This window comes from Tripterygium wilfordii, chromosome 23, assembly GCF_013401445.1.
Source record: "Tripterygium wilfordii isolate XIE 37 chromosome 23, ASM1340144v1, whole genome shotgun sequence".
NCBI classification, from domain to species: Eukaryota; Viridiplantae; Streptophyta; class Magnoliopsida; order Celastrales; family Celastraceae; genus Tripterygium; species Tripterygium wilfordii.
The window spans coordinates 1,053,949-1,076,972 of NC_052254.1; the positions used below are offsets into that span (position 1 = coordinate 1,053,949).

A 23,024-nucleotide genomic window follows, 5' to 3' on the forward strand; every position below is an offset into this window, starting at 1 on the left:
TGGTGCCGGGCTTGGGAAGACAAAACTTTGTGGCCATAATGGGTTGTCCTAAAGCAGACAAAGTGTTACTAGTACACAGGGGCGGCATGTTACATAACTTATCACGTCATTAGTGGAAAATTTCAGTGTGTGAAGATCTAACAACCCGAGTTTAGACCTATATCAAATGTGCAAAGCACAATCTTATACGGTTACCCAAAAAAAAAAAGCTAGAGGTGTTTCTATGATGCTATACATTCTCATGAATGGTGTTGTTAACATAGGTATATTTTAAAAATTATGATTTTTTGAACGTTACATTTGGTTGATTAATGTTTAGTGCCGACAAAATCCGCATTACAATGCTTTAGTACTTTGATTTATGTAATCTTCGAGTATTGGAATTTGAAGCTTCATTTCTATTCTTCCTCCAACCAGGCCCTAGTTTCACCCGCTATGGGTTTCTGAGAGCTTAATCCTCCGGCCTTCGCGTCTATGAGTCATGTCTGTGGCAAAGACACGCTGTGGGCCCAATGAATCTGACTCAATTTGGGCCCTAAGTAATGGGCCTGGGCCCGAGTACTTAAAATACACCTGGCCCATAATATGGGAAGGCTGAGTCTTTCATGGAATTTCACAAATAGGTGACAAACATTTATCATTCAGTATATTATAACTCGTGTAATAACAATCTTAATTTCTACAAAGAAATTAGACTTCCCCTTTATAGGACACTTCTCAATCCTCTAACTCCTCTCCTCCTTGTTGCACGTGTCCCTAATCCCTGATTAATGAAGATAATAAACACATAATATTGATGATTAATTAGAGCAATAACTCGTATCATATAATTACTACACCTTTTTGTAATGTTCAAAGCCATCAAATTAACCACGCGGTTTCCTTTCAATGGTTGTCATTAGTCCCTCCATTTATCACTTTTTATTTAATTTTGTGTTAATTAAACTATCCGAAAGACATGTCGGGTGAAGGTGATTCCTCGATTAAAAAAAAAAAAACCCTCCAGTTAAGAGAACAATAATAGAAGCATATTTTAGGTGGACACATTAAGTTATTCTGCATACATGTGGAAAGATGCGCTATTTGCTAGTACCCATAAAAAGGATATATATATTTTCTTCTCCTTCGATCTTTTTTGTTTTTCTCATAAAAAATTCCATTCCCAAGAAATAATATGCACTATATATAGGAAGTAGCTATAGAGATAGGAAGGTTGTCAAAAACAATGAATTCATACGGGAAAAAAAAACACAGACAACATATATGAAGCCAAATAAAGAGTCGATCAATGCAAACTTTTCATTCATTTTAATTCTCTTAATTTTTTGCTGCAAGTTTATAATGCTAATTTCTCATTCTAGAAAATGAAGAACAAAAGCTAATATTATTGTAATTGGCATTACGGCTGCTGGTTTCTTCCTGTTCATGATCTAACAAATACCCACAAGAAGGAATTTCATGAGTGACTTCACTAAAACATGGTGAAGCAGGTTGAGGAGGACCTTCATGATCACCATCTTCCACCATAAAATCCATAAAACTTGGCCTATCAGCAATCACTTTATCATCAATGTAGTTTCTGACGCCATGACAATGTCTGTTAGGCTTTCTTTTCTTCTGAAACAGGCTGTACACAACCCATGTTTCCTCCATTGATGTTTTCTTAGAGATCTGCAAAATATATATATATATATATATATATTTATATTTATATTTATATACCCATTAAACCAATTATCAAAATAGTACAATTTCAATATATGGGTCTTAATCATTAAAATCTTTACCTGGTTTCCTAATAGGCTGTATTCATGCATGACCCATTTGGTGTTAGAAGTGGACTCAGATTGGGAGTGGGGGGTTGATTGGCAGAAAACCAGTGATTTCCTTAACCCTACCGATTCATTGCTCACTGAATCCACAATTTTCCTTTCTTTTCCAATAGGCTTCCAGTAACCAGAACCAGCAGTTTTGACAGTTTTTCTTTTCTTGTCATGGCCGTCAATGTTCCCCTCTCTCTTGTTAAAGAAGTACCTCTTCTCCTTCAAATCACCTAACATCAACAAAACCCCAGGAAGCAAAAAAAAAAGCTGATAAATACTTGATATTCAATAAACAATATATATAGAAATAGGACTAATGAATAATAATCAATTACCAGGCAAACTCCAAGGATGAGTATGGAAAACATCGAGGTCAGGAATGATAGAAGCAGGTAATGGAAGACCAAACACCTTCTTCTTCAAGTAATGAACAACAAGCTCCTCATCTGTTGGGTGGAACCTGTACCCTACAGGCAATCTCACCCCTAGGCCTCCATTCATCACTAAGTTGCTTGGTGATCTCTCCATCTCTCTCTCTCTCTCTATATATATATATATATGTATGTATATAATATATATATGAGAGATGTCAAACTTGGTTGAGGTATATGTATATATATATATATGTTGTGTTATATATATGCCTCAACCAAGTTAAGGATGATCATGATGCTCAAAATGAAGCAAAGAAGACATCTAAGGAAACCATGTAGCCAACTAGATATGGAATATATGATATGATCTCTGCAAACAAAGAGAGAACCCAAAAGAAAGAAAAGGAGAGCCTCTTTTTTGTGAGGAGTATATATGGACTGGCAAGGCAAACTGGCAAGGCAATATGACAAAGACATGCAAGCTTCTTTTTTTTTTTGTTTTGTTTTTTTATATATGTTTTAATTAGGTTTATGAAGATATTCCAAAGCTCTTCAAAGTTCAAACACTAAAAAGGTTATTAATTAAGGATTCAAATACAAAATAAAACATGTCTCTTAGTTTGCTTGTGTGTTTGTTTTTTTTCTCTCTTGAACAGTGTGTATAGTGTTCGAAGAACACAAGGTCTCTAGATTCGTGTTCCAAGTTTGAACACAATATTGATGTATGGATTCGTCTCCAAGAAAGGAACAAAACTTGAAATTGAACAAGACAGAACCATTATACATACATACATACATACATACATATATATATATATTCATAAGCCTTTAATGCCAGCATCAACTTGTGTGTCTGGGTTTCTGTTCTTGAAGTTGACAATTTGAGCCCACGAGATTCGCTACAATTCACGGTCACCATTTATTTACATTATTTTATATATTACGTGCATTGTGATGGGGTGCCACTAACCCTAATACATAATATATAAGCTGTCGTGCCTTGATATTCTTTAATTAGTTTCTTAAAATAAATTAGTTACCTTGTTCGATATGATTAACTGCATTAATGGAGTGTTGAGAACACAAAAATGTATAGGTCTTTTGTTTTACCCAAGAATGACATCAAGTCACGTTGTACAAATGGTTTGTGGTTAGATCTAAATTCAAACCGTCAAACTCACACGTATAAATACTTCCGACCTGATGACAAAGATAATTATATGAGAACAAATTCATACTGGCTAAGACAAAAAAAAAAAGAGTATTGATGGAGATAAAAAAATGTTAGCAAGTGTCGCGGCAAATTTAAAGAGTAAACAGTACAGAGGATACATCAAGTCACGTTGTACAAATGGTTTGTGGTTAGATCTAAATTCAAACCGTCAAACTCACACGTATAAATACTTCCGACCTGATGACAAAGATAATTATATGAGAACAAATTCATACTGGCTAAGACAAAAAAAAAAAGAGTATTGATGGAGATAAAAAAATGTTAGCAAGTGTCGCGGCAAATTTAAAGAGTAAACAGTACAGAGGATGAACATATTAAAATTATTGTAAATCCATATCCTCATACAAATCAATAATATTATCCGTTTTGTTCGATTCCCGTGAATACATCATATCCGTACGGCTTTGTAACAAGTGGACTAAGCCCAATCAAAGAAATCATAGGAAAATGTCTTGTTATAAATTAAGCCTGAGATTTATTCTTATAAATAAGAAAATTGTTCCCACATCTTATCGATGTGGGACTTAACAAAAATAAAATCAAGCAAGCTAGATACGATACCCACATCATATAAAAAAAAGAAAAGAAAAGAAAAGAAAAAGACAAAAGCATGAGAAATAATATATAAGGTTTTGATTCCTGTATCAGATCCCTGGCCGTGATTCAAACGCAGCTAAGAAAAGCATCCCCCGCAAGAAAAGGCAGTCAAGAGATTCTGGTTCGGAGTCACAACCTAGTTTGTGACCCATCCCATGATCTCAAACTTGTGGTTCGATTTTCATTCTTTGCAGAACTCTCGAGTTAATATTTCTCCTCCTATAAATATTTTAGATGAAAACGATATCTTCAAGACCCATCAACACAACCATACCAATTTCATGCATATCACAAACAAATCAACCAGTGCCTCGGTAATGCAAGTTGGAGCCCAAGCTCATGATGGTTTGGGTGGACCTCCCTCATCTAATAAATGGGCTTGGACATCTTAATCTCTATTTATGGGCCGACCTTAATAAAATGCAAGTAGTCGAGGCCCACAAAGAATAACATGCAAGTGGTCAAGGCCCATAATCTTCGAACTCTACGTGGCAGGGCAGAGTGAAGCATGATGATGGAGACGGACTCGGATAGTCGGATGTATGGATACAATCCGGTGTGTTCCTTTCCTTTGATGGTGCGTGAGAAAGGACGATGGGGTCAGTCATTTTTCCGGCGTAAAATCCGACTTCTTTGTATTTACTATTTTAACCTCTACCAACGCTGTAAAAGTGGAACTTTCGGCTTACAAGAACAACAAAAGAGACCCTTTTGAGTTGGACAGTGGTAAGTACCTTTTAAGTTAATTGTTCTCGGACGTTATGCAACCATTTTTTTTATCAACTACACATACTACCCAATACGATTTTGCATCCAATGATATTGTGTCTGAAGTACTAATTAGTCACTTGAAAACTCACTTCTTAATTTAAAGAGGTTATGAGCTCGAATGGTGTGATACTTGGTCACTTGGGTACTCATTTTCCCACCTTAAAAAAAGGTTACGACGTTATGGGTTTAAGCGGTGAAATATCGATAGAATATCTCAAAACGAACAATACCTTTGATTGCAAAAACGCATTCACTATATAGAGAAGTTTGAGAATAGAACAAATACCTCATTTAGGAATGGATTGTTTTTTCCTTTGCTATACAGAGGAGGGGGCAATTACACTTCTCAAAGAGCAAGACTAAGCAAAAGTAAATAAAAACACAAAAGAAGGAAAGAAGAAGAAGATTGAAACTAAACTAAGACATATAGTGATTAGTGTCAACTGTAATCCCCAAAACAGAGAGGCACTTCAACAAAACAACCAGTACTCCTCTTCCTCTGTCTCAATTTTCCTTCTTTAATTACCTCTATAAGTCTCTTCATTGTTTTTTCAAACTTTGTAGAAATATCAGAGCCAGAGAGCACCAGCCTCTTTAAGCAGAGGAACAAGAGTGCCATTAATATGAGAACCCATGACTCTGTCCATGGAACCAACAAGTTTACCTCCAATGAACACCACAGGAACAGCAGTGGAGCTTCCCAAAAGCCTCATCAGAGCCCTCTCGAGCTCATTCCCTCTCGGGTCCTCGTCGAGCTCGTAAACAGTCGGATTCACACCCATCCCACAGAAGAGCCTCTTAATGGCGTGGCACATACAGCAACTGCTGATGCTGAAAATCACCACTGCATTCTCCGATGCCATTCTCTCAATTCGCTCAAATGGGTCGCTGGAAATGGCGGTTGTTCTTGTTGGGATCATGTTATAGGAAGTCCATGACTCTGTTTGGTAATGCATTTTGTGGGGATTTTAAGGTATCAGAGAGAGTGAGAGCTTACTAGTGAGTAGTGAGTGAGCAAAAATGGTGAGGGTTAATTGGATTATATATAGAGGTGTGACTTTATTTCAAAGGAGACCAGTATGGGGATTATATTATGTTACTGTAAAGAAAAAGCAATAAAGTTGGTCGCATGCTTGAGGGAGAGAGAGAGAGAGAGAGAGATGTAGAGTTATTTTTTATTTTTTTTTAAATTTTAATTAACATGTGAGATTAATCACGCACTTAATTGTAATACTAGAAGATTATAAGTAGTGGGATGTGTGTAACAGTAATAAGCATTTTTCCTAATCTTAAATTAGTATGGATTCGTGTTGGACAAAAAGTAATTTGAGCATGTGTAACAAAGTAATTAAGTTTTAAGAGTAATCAACATGAGATGGTGATTATGGTGTTGGGGAAGGCAAGGCATGGCATGGCAGGAAACATGTCGCCGCATAAAGTCGGTAATACTGTCGTTTTGTGTACACACTGTTGGTCACCACCAACTGTTTTAAAATATTTGACCATTTCATGCCCTAAACACTCACAAATATTACAAGGCATGCATATATCATCTATGACAATAATATTACTCAAAACCTTTTGAACAAAGTTTTTTCCTTAGAGAAATAAGACTTGGTATTAACATATCAACAACCCGTCCGTTTATTGGAGGAGATGAACTACATTCTGTACTAATTTCGTAGTTAAACGTGTTCTTGTGAGAGTATTATTGGGATGAGTGACATCTTGGAAATGCACAGCCCTGTCGACTAGATGTGTCATCGGGAATCGGATAACTCAAAACGGATAATATTTTTGATATGTATATGTTGAAAATTCTAATACTTGGTGCAAACGTTAGGTCAACAAGTAAGCATGGGGTTCTGGAGATTTTACTTTTGTATTCATGGTCTCCCATGTTGACCACTTTTAAGCAATGATCAAGCACACTCTCTCTCTCTCTAGTATATATATATAACAAGGCATGCATGATGCATACAGCTCAAACTTTCGGACAGACATGACTCCTTTTAGAACAAAGCATGGAAGATTAGGTCAGCAAGTGATATTTTTGTCTGCTTTTTGGTCTCCCATTTTGACCATTCATTTTCATGCCCACATAAACACACTCACTCTCTTTCACTTTCCACTTTTATACTAAGAAGAATTATAAGTTGTTTGTTTTTGTTAATTCTTTTTCTCATCCAGCAAAGTCTGACGCAAACACATCTTTCTAAGAATATGAGTGCCACAAACCCTAACTTTATCATTTGAGGCCGTTTATTAAATCATCCAACCACAAAACATAGACGGCTTTTCTCGGCCTTTGTCTCCCTCTCCCTCTCCCTCTCTCTCACTTTTCTTTTGTTCAAATTCTCAAGCTCAACACAACAACAATATTATATTCTTTGGATTTATCTATTTACTGTGATTACATTGGGTCTACAATGCTTTATTCTTCATGAGCCATCACTAATTGTATTTAGATTCATAAAACGTGTTATTAATATGAGTGGATATGTGCTTTGCTTATAAATTATTCGATTGCATCATGCATATGACAGACCGATATGAAATTATAACCTTCACATCTTTTGTTGTTATTACACAGAGACTCAGGCTAGCTTAAGTTAGCCTAACCCGTTGGCTGCCATCAAACCTCTTGTTTGTCGTTACCACTTTCAGTTTCTTTATGAAAAATCATGTATAACATAACTTCATATTCGAAGGTTCAATAATGTCGCTGTTATTTTTAGAAATTTGAAGGTTTATTTATTTATTTATTATTATTACAGATGTATATTTTCAGTTAAATTAAATAAATAAAGGAAGTTTTTATATTTGGAATTCTGACAATGACGGTGCTTTTGTCTCTTTTGTTGTTCACCTTGTGTTTTGTTGTTGTGGTATATGGAATGTCTGGCTCGGTCGTTTGATTCTGGTCCATGTCTTGTCTTATAATATAGCTTTTGGCATAAACAAATCATATAGCAATCTCATTTGTGTACGATTGCTGCAAATGTTTTGGTCTTAATTTGTCAAAAAGTGGTGTTTGAGGACATAAAATAGATAATATGTTAAAAGACATTAATGCGAATGCTCTTAGACGTCACATACCATTACGACGTAAGTTAGTTAACCTGTTTTTGGCCCCATGATTAATGTGAAATCGTAGATCCCACATGATTCTTGTGAAATCGTGCGCATCAATCTCAATACTTGAGATAACTGAGACAAAAAACCATTAGAATGCGCAGGACCTCCACCTTATCCAACAACCTTGTTTCTCCAACTGGTAAAGACAACCAATAAGCCCCGAAGCATGGCCACCAACTTTCAAGTAGATCCCTGAAACAATCCTGCAAGCGAAGAAACTGATGCATCTATGCATCCGCATAGTTGAACACAAGCAATGTCAAAGTAGTCTTACAATCCTAAGCATCAATTTGATGAAAAAATTTCAGCTCCAAACGCCGAGCAAAGTTCAAACCTTTATCGTTACAAACATCTATAATGTGCAATTATAATAATTAGGTGTATAATCTAAGGGAGATAAGAGAACAAGACATTCAGTACAGGGAAGCTTTGGCTTCAGTTTACAGTCTACTTGATAATATCTCGCAGTAGAGACACCTTGTCAGTCCAAGAAGCCTTTTGGAAGACTATTGCCGCGAAATGGGCACTGTTGGCACAGAGGGTGGCTGATTGTGGAAATTACCGTCAGGACCTTGAAAACTCTGATATGGATTTGCCGGAGGTATCGAGAAGGGAGAAATGCCGGAGACAGGAGCAGTCGTAGGTGGATAACCTGGGAAGGAGGGAGGCAGTTGTTGGGTCATACCGTACCTGAATTGTTCACCGTTGACAGATCCAACACTCTGAATATAAGGGGGCATTGGATACGCCACTGACATAAAGGGTAATGATGGCGGCAGTGGTGGTGGAGAACGTGATGGGGGAGGAGGCGGGGGCTCATTCTGGGTTAATTGCTGGATGGTGGTAATCACATTTTGTGGGACAGATTCAGGATGCACGAAAGGAGGAGCTGGTGGTTGTGAGGAATTTTGAGGCGAAACATAAGATTGGTCATTTTCAAGCTTAGGCCTCTTTTCAGGAGGGTAATCACCAGAAGAATCTTGCACTGGATTGCCAATGACACCCTCTGATGCGAGAGAGGAGAGTACATAAGAAAGCATATGGGCCGAGGATGTAGATGACATTAACTTTGCGGCCACAACAGCAGCAGCAGATTTCCCTTCCTCGATGGGGCCAGATTGTTTAGGATAAGACATCTGCTCCTGGTTGTACATAACAGGTGCTGCTTGTTCCTTATCTGCTGATATAAAGCCTGGAGGTGCCATGGAATCGTAAGCCTCTTTTGAAACTTGCTCAGGCAATTCTGTGTCGTTGCAATCTATTAACCGATGAGACTGTTCTGACTGGGACTGGGCAACCTGAAAAACAAAAGATATGGAGCTCATCGCGTTTAGTATCTATAAGGACACCATAATCCTACAAAACTACCAGTTTCCAACATAAACACAATAGGATAATTTGCACATTCTAAAATCTAAACAAACCGAAAGCAAGGAATTTTTCATGGTGAAAATAAATATTGTTAACTACAAGACACTGCTTATCATTCAATCTAAATATAAAACTCAAGGGCTTTAAACTCCATTTTTAAGATCAATATCACTAAACTACTAGGGTAAAGAGAGAATTATTGTATGGAATCAGAGCCATATCAGGTCTGCCTAAGTGATCATACGTGACCACAGGCACAGGGTACAAGTCGAGATTTAAGTCGGAATAATTTCAGTAGGTCAAACATAACTGCTATGCCTGATGCTGCAAGCCAAAACAACCTCTATCATGAGGCAGTAGCAAACCCACAACGGTAAATCAACCATTGTCAACAACATTTCAAGCATTCAAAAAAATGGATGACTGAAAGATTGAAAATCCCCGTCTATGATGTTGCCAATGGTTGACCTTAAGCATTCAAAACATGAAAAATCCATGCATGGTGTTGCTAATTCAAGCACCAAAGAAAAGGATAAAAATTAATGGATAATTACTCGAGTAGACTAACAAACCTGAAGCTGACTACGAATTTCTTCCAGCTTGAATTCCTGTTAAGGGAAAAAAATTATATCAGCAACTGTAAGTCTGTAACTACAAAGAGTAGCTCCATTAAAAAAAAAACTACAAAGAGTAGCTGTTAACTTTAATTAATCTGGAAACCAACCTGCTCACGCAGAGTCTCTTTCATAAGTGAGACAAGATTTGCTCTTGATGATTCAACTGTGGTCAGTTGTTCAATACACTCCCTCAGTATAGCATGCTGCCCCTTCACCTCATCCATAAATGCAGCTCCATGCAAACCACCTGTTACAAACAAGGTAAGTACAGTAATTTACAGTTCAAAATCAAAGTTATACTCATGAGAATTTATAGAAGTAGGTGAATTGCTAGAGGTGCTCATTTAAGGAGTTGGAGTTAACTTTTACAACAGGGAAAACGTTCAATTGTCATTTGATGAAAGTATGAAATCATTACTTCATTCTATGGCATTTGACCACCACAAGCATGATTTTCTCTTTCCAATAGCCTTTAGGCACAACGGTATCTCTCCCTGCAGAACCCCAAACAACATGCACACACACAACAAGCCACCAAACAAAATAGACGATGATGTAGATTGAAAAGTTCAAGTTCTAGTTTCAAACCCTAGGTTGATTTAGCTTCATGAAAAATCCACCTCAACAAAAGATCACATCTTCTGTGCCAAGTCTAGCAAGGCAAAAACATATAAACTAAAACACTCAGTACGCAAGACCAATTTTCTGTTTGGTCATATCACTTAGAATGTAGTCACAGTGAGCTTGAAGCTATAGTTAATGTCCATGCCAACGTTAAGTAAGTTATACCACAAAGTTTCTGAAAAAACAAAGTTTCTACAACATAACTAGTAGTACAGAAAAGTGAATGCAATATAGGTGAGAATGCACTGCACATAAAGGATCTGAAAAAACGAAGTTTCTACAACATATCCAGTAGTACAGAAAAGTGAATGCAATATAGGTGAGAATGCATTGCACATAAAGGATATAAACCTCAATAAAAATTAGGGTAGGACGACCACAAATCGTGGTGACAATTTTGATTAAGTAAAACGCACTTGACTGAACTCTGTTGTGGTTTGAAGATGATGAAGCAGGTCATACCTGAGCTAATATCACCACTAGGTTCCTCGCCAACTTTTTCAAGACAGCTAATAGCATTCCTACATTTTCTCAATATAACATTTTCATCCAACTGGCTACCATAAACAACTTGATAAGTTGAAACTATTTTGTCCAGTGTATTTCCACCAGGCTGCTTCTGTTCATCCAGATGAAATAATAACAGAAAGCAATGAGACTTTTTTTTAAGGAACAACCAAGTAACATACAGTCAGCAGAGAAATTAGAATTACCAGTTTGAGGCTCAAATTCTTCTCACTTCTATTAATCTTTTCCGCATGCCTTCCCACGAGCTCTTCCTTTAGCATTTGCGCCCGAGAACCAAACACTTTTCGCTCTTCCCATATACCAATCTGCATGAAGGTGTTTCAGTGCGACAAAAAGAAAATTATACTCATCACATTATATAGTTGTGGGAACACATGCATAATATATCAACTACTCTTACCAGAGGTCCAGAACATATCAGTGAGAGTGCACAGAATATTAGTTTTCAGGCTTTATGTGAACTAAGGACAGTAAATTTCATCACCAACACCAATTGCTTGGTTACATATATACCAATCAACTTTCATACACAAAAAAAAAGAAGAAGAGGAAAATGAAAATAGAAAAATGTTAATTTGCGCCTATTGATAAATTATGAAGAACAAGGTGGTGCGACAAACTTCCATTTTCAGATGTGTTAGCCAGATGTAGACTTGTAGGTATATCCAGGGAAAAAAAATACTTCCATTGAATGCTGATGAACAGTTTGGATATTTGTTTGGGTCTAATACTTCTCTCTCTCTAACTTTCTCACACCCCAATAATACCTTTAGTTTATTTAGGTCAACAAATTGTTCTGTTACAGCCTTGGGAATATGCTTCTCTCCATTATAAATTCAAGGCAAATGGACGTAGATTAGAATATCAGTTTTGCTGTTAAGAATCACGGAACCACATAAAACAATTAAGAGCGTTGACAGTAATGCAAGTATGCAACTCCCCCAAGCTATTGGTAGTTAAAAATGGGAGACATGTAAAACACATATCATGAGAGTAATTACTAAGCAATTTGAAGATTCAGTTCTTACAATAGGATTAGTAAAGCTAGAATTATTTCCCATTCCTGGCTCAATAATAAAAAGAAGAGTGAACAAGACCACATGCTAAAAAATGAAATAATTATTGCAGCTTGAAGGTAAGGTTCTTTACTTCTTTTACATTTTATTTCACTCAAGATGCTTTTAACAAAGGTTTTATGTTATAAAGTTTTATGATGATGATGAAAAAAGAAAGAAACATAGTTTATCTTCCTCTAAACATTCAAACACAAGGCCACAAAATTCATCATCAAACTAAAACTCATGCAACAACATAACGGCTCATAAGGCAATTATTCGAATGAAAGATTTATTTTTAAAAAAAGATAAATAACTCCCATGCATAAGGCTCCCCAGTGGGTAGGGGTCAGGGACAAACATGATGTACGCAAATCTTACCTCCACATAATATGTGGAGAGACTGTTTCAAGAATTGAAATTGTGACCTCTACACCATTGCAACTCTACATTGAGCCACATATTCGTTTGTAGATAAAAGATTTATTTACCAGTCGTAATACTGAATTTCTTCCAAAATCATCCCCATTTTCAATTACATCACGAAGAGCGTCTGGAAGAACTCTCCAGAATTCACCGACAAACTCAATACCCTTTCGCCGGCTATTCTGCAAAATGTCGTTGGCTAGAAATAGAAAGGCCAATCTTTGCTCACGTGGAGAACAGTGAAATTGTCTGGCCCATGTCTCAACAACTTGTTTCGCCTTATGCATATGGAAAATACACCAATGTGACAGTGCTTGGTACATTAAGGGTTGAACAAAGGACGATTTACCAGAAATAATCATCAACAGCAGTAGCGCGACAGATAATTAACATATGTATGTTTATACATACGCAATGTATGTTTATACATACGCATGCTTCCTCAACAAAAACCAGGATGCCTGATACCAGAAAAAAGTATTGTTTTTTCCCCATAAAACAAAACAAAGGGTAATAGATAGCAAATATAAGTAATATTCAGGGGCCACAAATAGTAGGATAGAGTTTTACCCATTAAAAGTTGCTTAAAAAATGAGTAGTATGATTGATTGCAATCCAAATGAAGATGCAACTTGAAATGGAACTAAAAGATTGAAGCTCAAGTAGTCATTTCAAAGGAGTTTCAGAGAAGCTTTAACAAATAACAATGGCTATCTATCAATAACATAAAATTATTCTCGAATACAGAGAAGTAAACAAGATATCAGTCATTTGCTTTTACCAATCAAGGCTTTCCAGACAGAAATTTGGCACCACTGTAAAGCGAGAACAGTCAAGAAAATTATCTCAAAATATATATATAAAAACAGTTATGAAGGAAGCGAGCATCATGTGCAACCTATATTAAGAGGATACTTTCGATACTCGTCTGTGAATTGTTTAGCTTGGCCAGCTTTTCCACTAAAATGTGTGAATTAAATGTACTTCCCATCGATTCTGATAATTATTGACTGCAAAGTGCAAGGGAGACATTTAAGAAAGAAAAAAATGGTTGACATCAGAAAAATAAGTAGTTGAATAAACAAGAGTCAGCTAAGTGAATATTGTGCATGATAGCTGAAGTTATGCCACAAACCGAAGAGAATTATGTATTTAATTATACCACTATATGGAAAACAAAGCATTAAAAAATTCTCAGGTGAAACAAAATCTACAGGCATCAGTCTATTAAATGCGTCGGGGGGGGGGGTAAGGTTACATCTACCCTTCCCGGAACATGTCTCCACTATACAAGCCTTATCTACCAGGTGTCACCTTTCTATATATGTAAATTAAGTGCAGTGGGGTCATTTAAGAGGTACCCGTTCAGATTATATAAGGCCCTGAACAAAAAGGCAGTACAAAAACTCCAACATGTTCAGATGTTTAGATGAAAAGCTAATAGTACCTAACCTTGAACAGAAATCTGATAATGCGACAGGCAAGTTGCCGAATTCTGTATCATCAAAATTATTGGTATTCTAATTTTCTTCACATCAAATCGTATATCGTAAGTGTATCATATAATAGAAAAATATCTCAACATAATTTCTATGAACATAACTTATCAACGTTTTCGAGCGTGGACTGGAGATCTGTATCCAGTATTCCAAACGTATCACCACCAAGAGTGGAAGGGAACAATCCAAAATAGTAAACATGCGAGAAAACAGCCAATTTTTTTAGGGTTAAATCCCATCACCTAGTAATTTAGTGAATATTTGTTTCAACTTTCGAAGATCATCAGGCAAGCAGATGACATTGTCATTAATACCATTTCACATTTTCTCTAATTTTCTTTCACATTAAATCCCCACCGCGCAGAATGCCCTTATTCCCTCACTGAAATTTTGTGGGGATCGAAAGAAGAACATTGGTTCACTTATCTTGTGATATCTACAGGCAAATAATTTTGTGCGTTATGACTCTCTTTTGTCACAATCATAGCCAGAAAAATATGATATTATCTTAAATTAATGCATATGGTTGAAGCTTAAATATCTTCTAGCTAAAACCACAAAACAACTAAATTCAAAATCAGCGGTTCAGAGCAAATTAGAGCGAAATTCAATGTCAATAAGATGAACTAACACCCTAACAACAACATGCAGGAGAAAAGCAGATAACTTGGAACAAAAGATGAGCCGAAATCAACACTAACCTCAATCATAAGAAAACAACAAAGAAGGTGGCGTAAAAGAACCTGATAAGAATAATGCGGGAGGAGCAAGAGATAAATCAACAGCCAGCAAGGTTTACTTGCTCTATTCAATTCCGCTCCCGGAATTCGACAGAATTCGGGCGGATTTGGATAACAGAATTCGGTTTGTGAAGTAATCAATGAAGTTTTTCTTTCTTTCTTTCTTTTTTTGTCCTCTATTGCTAACTTCACGAACTGGAGCTATTCGAATCCTGCTCAGACGCTCCGTCAAACTCCTCTGGCTTCCGACAAATATAGAGGGCGTGAGGAAGAGGGAGGGAGGGAGACGTAGCAGGTTTTGGTACTCCAGACTTTAGCTTCTCCACTACAGTTCGCGAAGTACGGTGGTGTTTTTATGCTGGTTCTTCTTATAATTCCGAAAGTACCCTCGCATTTTAGAAGATACTTATGCAGAATCTAGCCCAAAAGCGACGCCGTTGCACGACTTGATGATTCTAGGGAATGTCTAGTATAAGACATCCCTCAGGTGGGTGTCTTCGTTGAGGGCTTGTCGAGTGGTGAGGCAAATTACGCGTATCCATTTGATATGACTTGGTGGATAAGACGTCCGACTAAATCAGGGATTTATTGTATTGGACAGATGATTTATGCATATGTATTGGACAGATGATTCATTGTTAGTGAAGATTTAGCTGAAAATCTTGAGTTGACATGCATACCTTGAGCTAAAAAACATGACAGTGTGTGAAATGACATGGTTATTATTGAGATGCTTATCATTTTTGCGTTAAGCTAGGGCTCATGTTCCGACTTTTGAGTAGTGGGCTTTTTGACGGAGTACGGGGCTAAGGTGTGCTCGGCCAAGAAGGTCTAGACCACTATTTGCCAGTTCATGTACTGTCCACAAAAATAGTGTGTACAATATTATAGATTAAAAAAACAACAAAAATTATTAATACATGATAAATAAATTGGACTGTGCAACAATACCACTGACAGAAAAGGGATACTTGAGTCATTTCACCGTAAAATAGATTTTAAAAACCAAAATAAAATTTGTTTGACTACATGTACCCTTGTCCACATCCCGAAACTACAAAAGCATCCTTCTTAACACTGACGTGGCTTCAATTGATTGGTCAGCTCCTTCTTGCTCTGCTGCTACGTTTTCCTCCTTGCCATGGACGTCGGGTTTCCTTCGAAGAGCTCATCAATGGCGTTCTCTATATCTTCAGCTTGGAACTTTATGTACTTCTCTGTTTGTCTTCCTGCGTCCAAGTGCTGTGAGAACCTCCCCAAGAAAGACCGGTAAGCTGGAATCACCACCGCCGATATTGAAACCCGAAGCTCGGACTGGAGCTGCTTGTCAATCACGATCCAACAACTCTGTGTCCTGTGAATTTCATCGAACATTGCGTTGAAGCTTTTGAATCTCTCTTTCAGCACCGGCTTCACTACTTTCCCATTCACCTGCAACCCTTCGTGACTCAAACAACCCAAAAGCTTACCCCACGTCTCTCTCTGATACCCCTTATGGTAGTTCCTCAGATCTGACGATCTCTTCCTGCACCACGTATCCCCCATCACTTGGTAGATCTCCGCCGACCCTTTGAACTTCTGCAAGATGTAGCGGCCATTGTTCATCATGAAAATTGAGCTTAATGAAATGTCCCTGTAGAGCTTTGACTTTGCTTCCAGATTCGCGTCCAGTAAATCCATAACCCTCATCAACTGACTCGAAAACGGACACCGCTCCGGTGTTTCGTTGTCTTGGCCGCCATCGTACTGTGACCTCTTTGAAGAGTCGGCTCTCTCAATCTTTGAATGCTCCTTGAAGACTTGTTCAAGTGTGTCTTTGTATTCACATGCGTATTTTAGATAGTTCATGGTGTATCGTGTGAGAGGATGAACGGTACCGCCTGGAACTGGAGTCTTCCCTGTATCGGACTTGATCGAGTTCTCCAAATCACAGAATATACTAATTGCGGCTTCGCCAATACGGCACCTGGTTGTTGTCGTCTCAGTCTTGAGCTCTTTAGCAGATTCCTCCTCGAACAACCCGTTCATGGCGGGGAGACTGTCACGCAAGGTCTCATAAATATCAAGAAACTTGAACAGCTTCTCTGCAGAGCGTTTGGACATGGCGATCGCCTCCCCAAAATTGAGGAGTTGAATCAACACGCCGCGGGTGAGATTACTGAACAGACTCCCGGCGATTGATGGATAGTCCGTGAAAACTACATCTGCGAGTTTTCTCTCGCCTTGGAAATAAACTGTGGCGCATTGCTTGAAGGTCTTGCTCCATGTGGCAATTTCAGTCTCCAGAGCATCCCATTGCATCTTCTGCACATCGTCGATACTGATCTTCTGGAATTCTAGATTGATCAAGCACTCATCAAACGCTTCCCTTCTCGCTATCATATACAACTCGCAGCATTCAGATTCGTGTCCTCCCGATATCATCTCCTTTGCGATCCGATTCAAACTAGATAAAACCTCTTCAGTATACCCTGGAAAATCAACATCCTCGGACTCTGGTTCTTTTAGATTGCAGCGATCGGATTCTGAGTGCTTCAATTTGGCACTTCCATCGCCTCCACCGCCACGATCATGCTCATTGTTCCTAGAATCTTCTAGAAGCAACCTGAATTCCTCCTCCAAGTACGACATTACTCTCTGTTGAAGCCCACCGGCTTGATTGATCAGCGAACCGTGAGTGGCATCCGATCGAAACTCAACCAATGCAGCGTTAAGCTTCGATATCCGATCTAAGGCCTCAATGAACAATGCATCCTCCTCCACAACCTGACACCATTTCGACTTCACAAGATCACCTTTGGAATCGTACCTCCCTATATTTTCCTCCACGAGATCCAAGAACTTCTCCACAAACGCCGGGATCTCCAACGGGTTGTCATTATCGTCTTTATTTTTGGCGGGAAAGTTTGAGACAAACTGATCTATATCCTCCAAGGCCTTCTCGAGACTGTAAGGACGTGGCGGAGCTTCCTCGGCTGGTTTCTCTTCAACCTCATCGGTCTTCTCCTCCGATTTCTCACTTTCCCCCTCCTTGGTCTCTGAATATGTCGATTCCTCTGTTTTTTGCTCGCCAACCCCTAGCTTTGGCGAGTCCGCTCCTGGTGACTCAGGGACGGTGACGGTGGAGGATGCAGTGTCTTCTTTACGGGCAAAACTAGAAATCTTCTCAGGTTGATGGTTTTGGTCCATTTGGAAGACGGTGGAACTTGGTTTTTCTGTTTGTTTGTGAAGGGGAATGAAAGGAGTTTGTTTCGAGAGAGATGCAGAGATGCGCGAAAACAAGGCAGAATTGTCTGGTTTTTCTTTTTTTATTTTAATTATTATGTTGTTTTATTGATAATTAATAGTATTTAATTTAAGGATTTTGAAATGGTCGTTGTTGTTGTGTTTTACGTGGCGGGAAGAAAATGTACGGACATACTTGGTTGGCCTGGAGAGAGTTTTGTGGGTTGACCGTTGACCAGATGGAGTTGTGCCATCTAGTGCTTCCCCACAATCTTTTTTTTTTTTTTTTAATTTCTTTTGCTTAATAGAATGTAAATACCGACCATACAAAATAGATTTATTGGTCCGCGCACACCACATCAACTTGTTTACGTGTCATAAATTTATTGGCCCGGACACACCACGTCAACTTGTCACATGATGTGTCCGGATCACTGAATAATTTCATAACAAAGTGGGGTGTAAAGTGTAAACTAAACGTCAACCGCTTCCTTGAGACAAAACTGACAAAAGCCCACTGGCCCATTTTGTGTAAGAAATTAGTCCAAATATCGAGCCCACAAGCACTTCCCTGCAAGGCTGCAACAAAACTGACAAAATCCCACTGGACCATTTTGAAAAGGCCATTACTCAAAAGGCCAATCCCACAAGCACTTCCTTGAGACAAACTAAGCCTACTGGCCCATTCCACATAGGAAATTAGTCCAAAGGCCAAGCCCACAGGCACTCCCCCGCAACAAACTGACAAAAGCCCACTGGCCCATTTTGCATAAGAAATTAGTCTCAAGACCAAGCCCATTTTGCATGAGCTCAATGCGACTAAACTTGGAAAGTCCATCCTTGCTTACTCATTTTTCTCAATTTCTCTATTAATCCACCACTTATTTAGTGCCCATTCATATGATTTGCTTCTCTTTTCTTCTTCTACAATTTTCTCTCGTTTTCTTCCGTTTTTCCTGGAAACCAAACAGATTTGGTTTCACTGTTTCATCACTTGTTCTATCATGATTTTAACAAAACCAGGTGCTTTGTTTGTTCTATTTCTTTGATCACAGGACATTGATATCTGCTCCAACGACAGCTTCTTCTTGCCAGGTGAGAGTGATCTCAGGAACCCAGAATTAAGTTCTAGTCTTTTGTTGACATTTTTTCGAGCACTTTATGTGCAGAACTTTTGCATTCATAATTGTCATACTATAAAAGCTTTCTTACCAGGTTCTGAAGTCAAAATAGACCGCAAATTCAGGGAAATTTCTTCAAAGACCAGGGAACAGAAACCACAAACAAGCCTGGAATAGACAAGTTGGAAATACCTTCTGTTGATGGGATTCAATATGCAGAAGTAGCCATTGCATCTTCTTGCCAGGAAAGCTTGATGTGGAGTTCATCTGCCAAATGCAATGTCCCTGGCTACAGAACCACCTCAGATGAGATAGTAATCACAGAATTTCATACCATCTAAAATGGGTCCTTTTCTACCCTGTTTCCACCTCAGATGAGATCATTACTGCCTTTGTTTGTTCCATGATGCTTGTGCCAGTAAAGTCCAATTGTGAATTTTTCTTATTTACAAGTTAAGTGTGTTAAGACATTATCAAGAGCTTTGAACCGATAATTTAGAGAAGTGAATATTAAATGTCCCACATCGATTTGATATAAACATGGTTTATCTTCTGAACACTTGAGGCGTCTTTTAATACCTCCTCTACTTTTTTGACAGCCTATCTTTTGTCTCGTAGAGTCTTTCTATGGCATGTTTCGGTCGTTTTCCCCATTACTTAGAAAAGGAGAACCACCGGTTCAAGTACAAGTTACTATCATTACCGTCTGGTCAAATACTACTTCAAGGATAGTAAACTGGTGCTTCTTTTTAGCATTTGAAATTATCAAATGTAATATTGTAATATTTGAGATGGTAGATACATATTAACCTTGACAACACATATTTCACTTGTCTTAATCAATTTAAACTCTAAAGTATTTAAATTTGAGAAGCTTTCAGTTCCATGACAAACACTGTTAAAGAACAACAACAAAATACATTGAAAATCATTGAAGCATAAGGATGTTTGTTCTGTGTGTTTTTATTCCTCCATGAGTTCTTGGAAGGTTTTCATGGCAGAAGCTGGCAAACCCAGAAGCACATTTATGCTCCTTCTCTCTTTTCCATGTGATAAGAACAAGATGACTTCCTTCTCTGGCAATGCCACTGGCCCTGAGAGCACAGGCTCACCCCATCCAAAGTCCGTAGTATGGAAAGGTAGCCTAGACCAAGTTGTCACTAAAAGAGTGCAAGATAAAGATGGCCTAGCTCTTGTTACTTCAAAGTAGTCTATGGCTGATCTCATGTAACTATCTGTAACCATCTTGACTGCATCCTGAACTAGCCCTACTGCGAACGCTAGAGGCTTCTCGAGTAGTTCCCCTGCTTTGCATATAGAATTTGTCAATACAATTCCGTTTCCAAAGTATCCTTTTGGGAGTGGTGAATTGAACTTAGGCCTTCCATCAACAGCAAATAGGAGCTTTGTTTCTTGTTCAGGCTGCATATTTAGTGCCTTGGTTCGAGCCCTCCACACGAATGCTGAGAGGGCTTCAAATGTGGTGCACTTGTCAATATACTTATGTTGGATAGCTCTAGCCTTGACTTCTCCAAGCTTTTCGGGATCGAAACAGAAGGACCTGTAAATATTTTCATCAGTGTAGAGTTCACTAATGTTTGATTTGTCCTCAATCTCTGCAAATTCTTGGTGGATATGATCGATCTTTGGTGGGTTCCGAGCCTTGAGTATGCTTCTGTCAAGGTATGGTGGAATCGTTAGCTGCAGGTTTCTGGCCGTTTCTCCCCATGAATTCACAAACTCCATAGCACCAATGCCATCAAACATACAGTGGTTCATTCTGAGTCCAAGAACAAATCCCCCACATTTGAATTTTGTCACCTGAAACATCAAAAGAAAACACTAAATCAATCTTACCCAAATTGAACAATTCTCAGATGACAACAGAGAAACCTTTTGATTCCTTGATTTCTGTTGCATAATACAACTATATGTATCTGTCATCCACATATAAATGATGAACAGACAGAAAATATTCAAATAATCCGATCGTTTTTAGTAAAATCTAGGAAATTATGCACAAAGTATCTGCAAAATCCAAAAGAAACATCAACAAAGGTTTCTGTTATGCATGTTTATGCACTGTTTAAACTGTAAAATGCCACATATCTTTGTGACATGTACCTCTATGCATTCTAATTCAGCAAAAAATATGAAAATTCGAAAAAGGAAATTATTTTTTGAGAAATTTAAGAACCTGAGCAACCAAAGGAGGCATATCTAGTATATTTTTTGCACCAGGAACTTCATAAAGCAGCTTCCCAAGAGTCTTAGGGTCTGGCTTGGTTATGTCACCAATCTTGTCCATTTCATAGTTTGCTTCAGCCTCAAGAAAGATAGCGCCTTCTCCATTACAGTCTACAACAAGTTTTCCCTCAGAGCTTATTGTTAATCTTCCGGCGAGCGGATAGTAATGAACAAGAACCTTTTTCAATGCATTCTTGATCACTTCTCCTGATTCTTCATTCCCAATCTTATCTGACTTGAAGCAGTAAATGGTTCCGACCATAACCGCAATGTTTTGATCCAGATTAGAGAGAAAATAGAGACCTTTTGGGGTCTCTTCTGCTGGAGGAATTAGAGTTGGCTCTCCTTGCTTAACAATGAGTTGTTCAATATTTTCCCTGCCACTAGAGTACTTCTCCATTGTTACAGACTCCACAACCTGAATATTACACAAAAATGAAGGATATAGTAGTCTATATTTTAATGGGTGTAAATGCAAAATTCATTGATTGTGATACAAAACAAACCATGTGAAATAGCTGAAGAAGTTCTTTCAACTGAAAAGAGCGCAAAAAAACTCCAGTACCTGAAATTCCTATAACTGAAATTTATAGTGGTTATAAGAACATAAACCTTGTATTTAATGCTGATTCCAGGGCAATGTATTAGGTGATATATATACATTGGGTGATAGCCTAGGGTTAATATCTTTAAGGCCAAACTGTATGGGCAAATCTTACTGAGAGCAATATCTTTGTACCCACCCATTGAGTGTTGACCCAATTTACATTGTCATCATGCAAGAAACTTCTATGCACATGGACCTGACGACCCAAGTTTAGACCCGTATCGAATGTCCAAAGGACATATGATCCGGGTTTAGACCCATATCGAATGTTTAAAGGGCAGACGGCCCCGTTGTAAAATATATGTTTATATATTTATGTGGAAAGAAAATGAACACGTTGTTTAATCTTTTGAGCAAGTAAACGAAAATGCTGAAGGACATGTGTTAATGTCTGGTTGGGGGATGGTGCATGCCTCAAGTGTTGTTTTCTTTTTTGGACAGCATTAGTTTTGGTCCTGTGAGTGTGGGTGAGAATAGGCAACTAATCATGGGAATAAAATGGGTGTCCTTGTTTGGTGGGGGTTGGCATCCCTAATTTGCTTTCTTGCTATCTTCTTCACAAATGTAATATGAATTTTCCATTTGTCCTAATTCTCGTGTTTTCTCATTTTTGTAGTTAATTATTAGTGACTCCTCTTGCAAGTGCTTGTAATTTTTGTAGCTGCAATTCGTTTTGTGTTTTATCAACTATTGAGAGCGGGCTTCATGACAAGAATTTAAACCCATATCGAATGTCCGAAGGACAAACTTGTATGATATTGATCTCGGTTATCCAAAAAAGAAAACTACCTACTGTTTTTAGTAACCAAATTCGTTGAGAAGTTGCAAGCAACCAGCCATAGTCTTTTGGCTTGCTAGATTTAAAAATCATCATCAGATCAACAAGAAACCCTAACTTCAATAGCTGGCGATTCCTTTCTTCTTATAGGCAATAAGATACCAATTGAAGTGGACCATAGACCAAAACCTTTTGGCCAGCTAAGTAAACAATCAAATTATTGTAGAAAACAACCCTCATGTTGATAAA

The 23,024-nt window shown here is 38.1% G+C and overlaps 5 protein-coding genes across 5 annotated transcripts; all 5 read right to left on the minus strand.

Annotated features, from left to right (window-relative positions):
• Positions 1 to 1,276: 1,276 nt before the first annotated feature.
• Positions 1,277 to 2,381, minus strand: LOC119993763 (NAC domain-containing protein 83-like). Its single transcript, XM_038840987.1, has 3 exons — positions 2,159 to 2,381; positions 1,788 to 2,053; positions 1,277 to 1,671 (listed from the first exon to the last, which is right to left on the minus strand). The coding sequence occupies exons 1-3, from the start codon at positions 2,349 to 2,351 to the stop codon at positions 1,345 to 1,347; spliced, it is 786 nt and encodes a 261-aa protein (XP_038696915.1). The 5' UTR covers positions 2,352 to 2,381; the 3' UTR covers positions 1,277 to 1,344.
• A 2,663-nt stretch (positions 2,382 to 5,044) lies between these two features.
• Positions 5,045 to 5,790, minus strand: LOC119993714 (glutaredoxin-C1-like). The gene has a single exon (XM_038840932.1). It carries the CDS (start codon positions 5,753 to 5,755, stop codon positions 5,369 to 5,371), a length of 387 nt encoding a protein of 128 aa, XP_038696860.1. The 5' UTR covers positions 5,756 to 5,790; the 3' UTR covers positions 5,045 to 5,368.
• A 2,357-nt stretch (positions 5,791 to 8,147) lies between these two features.
• Positions 8,148 to 15,115, minus strand: LOC119992416 (regulation of nuclear pre-mRNA domain-containing protein 1B-like). The gene is made up of 8 exons (XM_038839090.1): positions 14,801 to 15,115; positions 13,474 to 13,568; positions 12,624 to 12,871; positions 11,263 to 11,382; positions 11,012 to 11,168; positions 10,033 to 10,172; positions 9,881 to 9,916; positions 8,148 to 9,235 (listed from the first exon to the last, which is right to left on the minus strand). Exons 2-8 carry the CDS (start codon positions 13,547 to 13,549, stop codon positions 8,444 to 8,446), a joined length of 1,569 nt encoding a protein of 522 aa, XP_038695018.1. The 5' UTR covers positions 13,550 to 13,568; positions 14,801 to 15,115; the 3' UTR covers positions 8,148 to 8,443.
• Positions 15,116 to 15,773: 658 nt separating this feature from the next.
• Positions 15,774 to 17,986, minus strand: LOC119993455 (exocyst complex component EXO70B1-like). Its single transcript, XM_038840608.1, has one exon. It carries the CDS (start codon positions 17,984 to 17,986, stop codon positions 15,920 to 15,922), a length of 2,067 nt encoding a protein of 688 aa, XP_038696536.1. The 3' UTR covers positions 15,774 to 15,919.
• A 1,884-nt stretch (positions 17,987 to 19,870) lies between these two features.
• Positions 19,871 to 22,013, minus strand: LOC119992419 (omega-hydroxypalmitate O-feruloyl transferase-like). The gene is made up of 3 exons (XM_038839093.1): positions 21,897 to 22,013; positions 21,341 to 21,808; positions 19,871 to 20,964 (listed from the first exon to the last, which is right to left on the minus strand). Exons 1-3 carry the CDS (start codon positions 21,897 to 21,899, stop codon positions 20,107 to 20,109), a joined length of 1,329 nt encoding a protein of 442 aa, XP_038695021.1. The 5' UTR covers positions 21,900 to 22,013; the 3' UTR covers positions 19,871 to 20,106.
• Positions 22,014 to 23,024: the final 1,011 nt, after the last annotated feature.

Excerpts from the sequence above, each read along its gene's own strand:
- LOC119992416 (XM_038839090.1), bottom strand. The coding sequence starts at position 13,549 with ATGGGAAGTACATTTAATTCACACATTTTAGTGGAAAAGCTGGCCAAG. Across the intron at positions 11,383-12,623 it reads GAAATTCAGTATTACGACTG|ATTGGTATATGGGAAGAGCG; the intron begins GTAAATAAATCT and ends ACCTTCATGCAG. Across the intron at positions 9,917-10,032 it reads AAGAGACTCTGCGTGAGCAG|GAATTCAAGCTGGAAGAAAT; the intron begins GTTGGTTTCCAG and ends TTCCCTTAACAG.
- LOC119993763 (XM_038840987.1), bottom strand. The coding sequence starts at position 2,351 with ATGGAGAGATCACCAAGCAACTTAGTGATGAATGGAGGCCTAGGGGTG. Across the intron at positions 2,054-2,158 it reads TCATCCTTGGAGTTTGCCTG|GTGATTTGAAGGAGAAGAGG; the intron begins GTAATTGATTAT and ends TGTTGATGTTAG. Across the intron at positions 1,672-1,787 it reads ACAGCCTATTAGGAAACCAG|ATCTCTAAGAAAACATCAAT; the intron begins GTAAAGATTTTA and ends TATATTTTGCAG.
- LOC119993714 (XM_038840932.1), bottom strand. The coding sequence starts at position 5,755 with ATGCATTACCAAACAGAGTCATGGACTTCCTATAACATGATCCCAACA.
- LOC119993455 (XM_038840608.1), bottom strand. The coding sequence starts at position 17,986 with ATGGACCAAAACCATCAACCTGAGAAGATTTCTAGTTTTGCCCGTAAA.
- LOC119992419 (XM_038839093.1), bottom strand. Across the intron at positions 20,965-21,340 it reads TGCCTCCTTTGGTTGCTCAG|GTGACAAAATTCAAATGTGG; the intron begins GTTCTTAAATTT and ends TTGATGTTTCAG.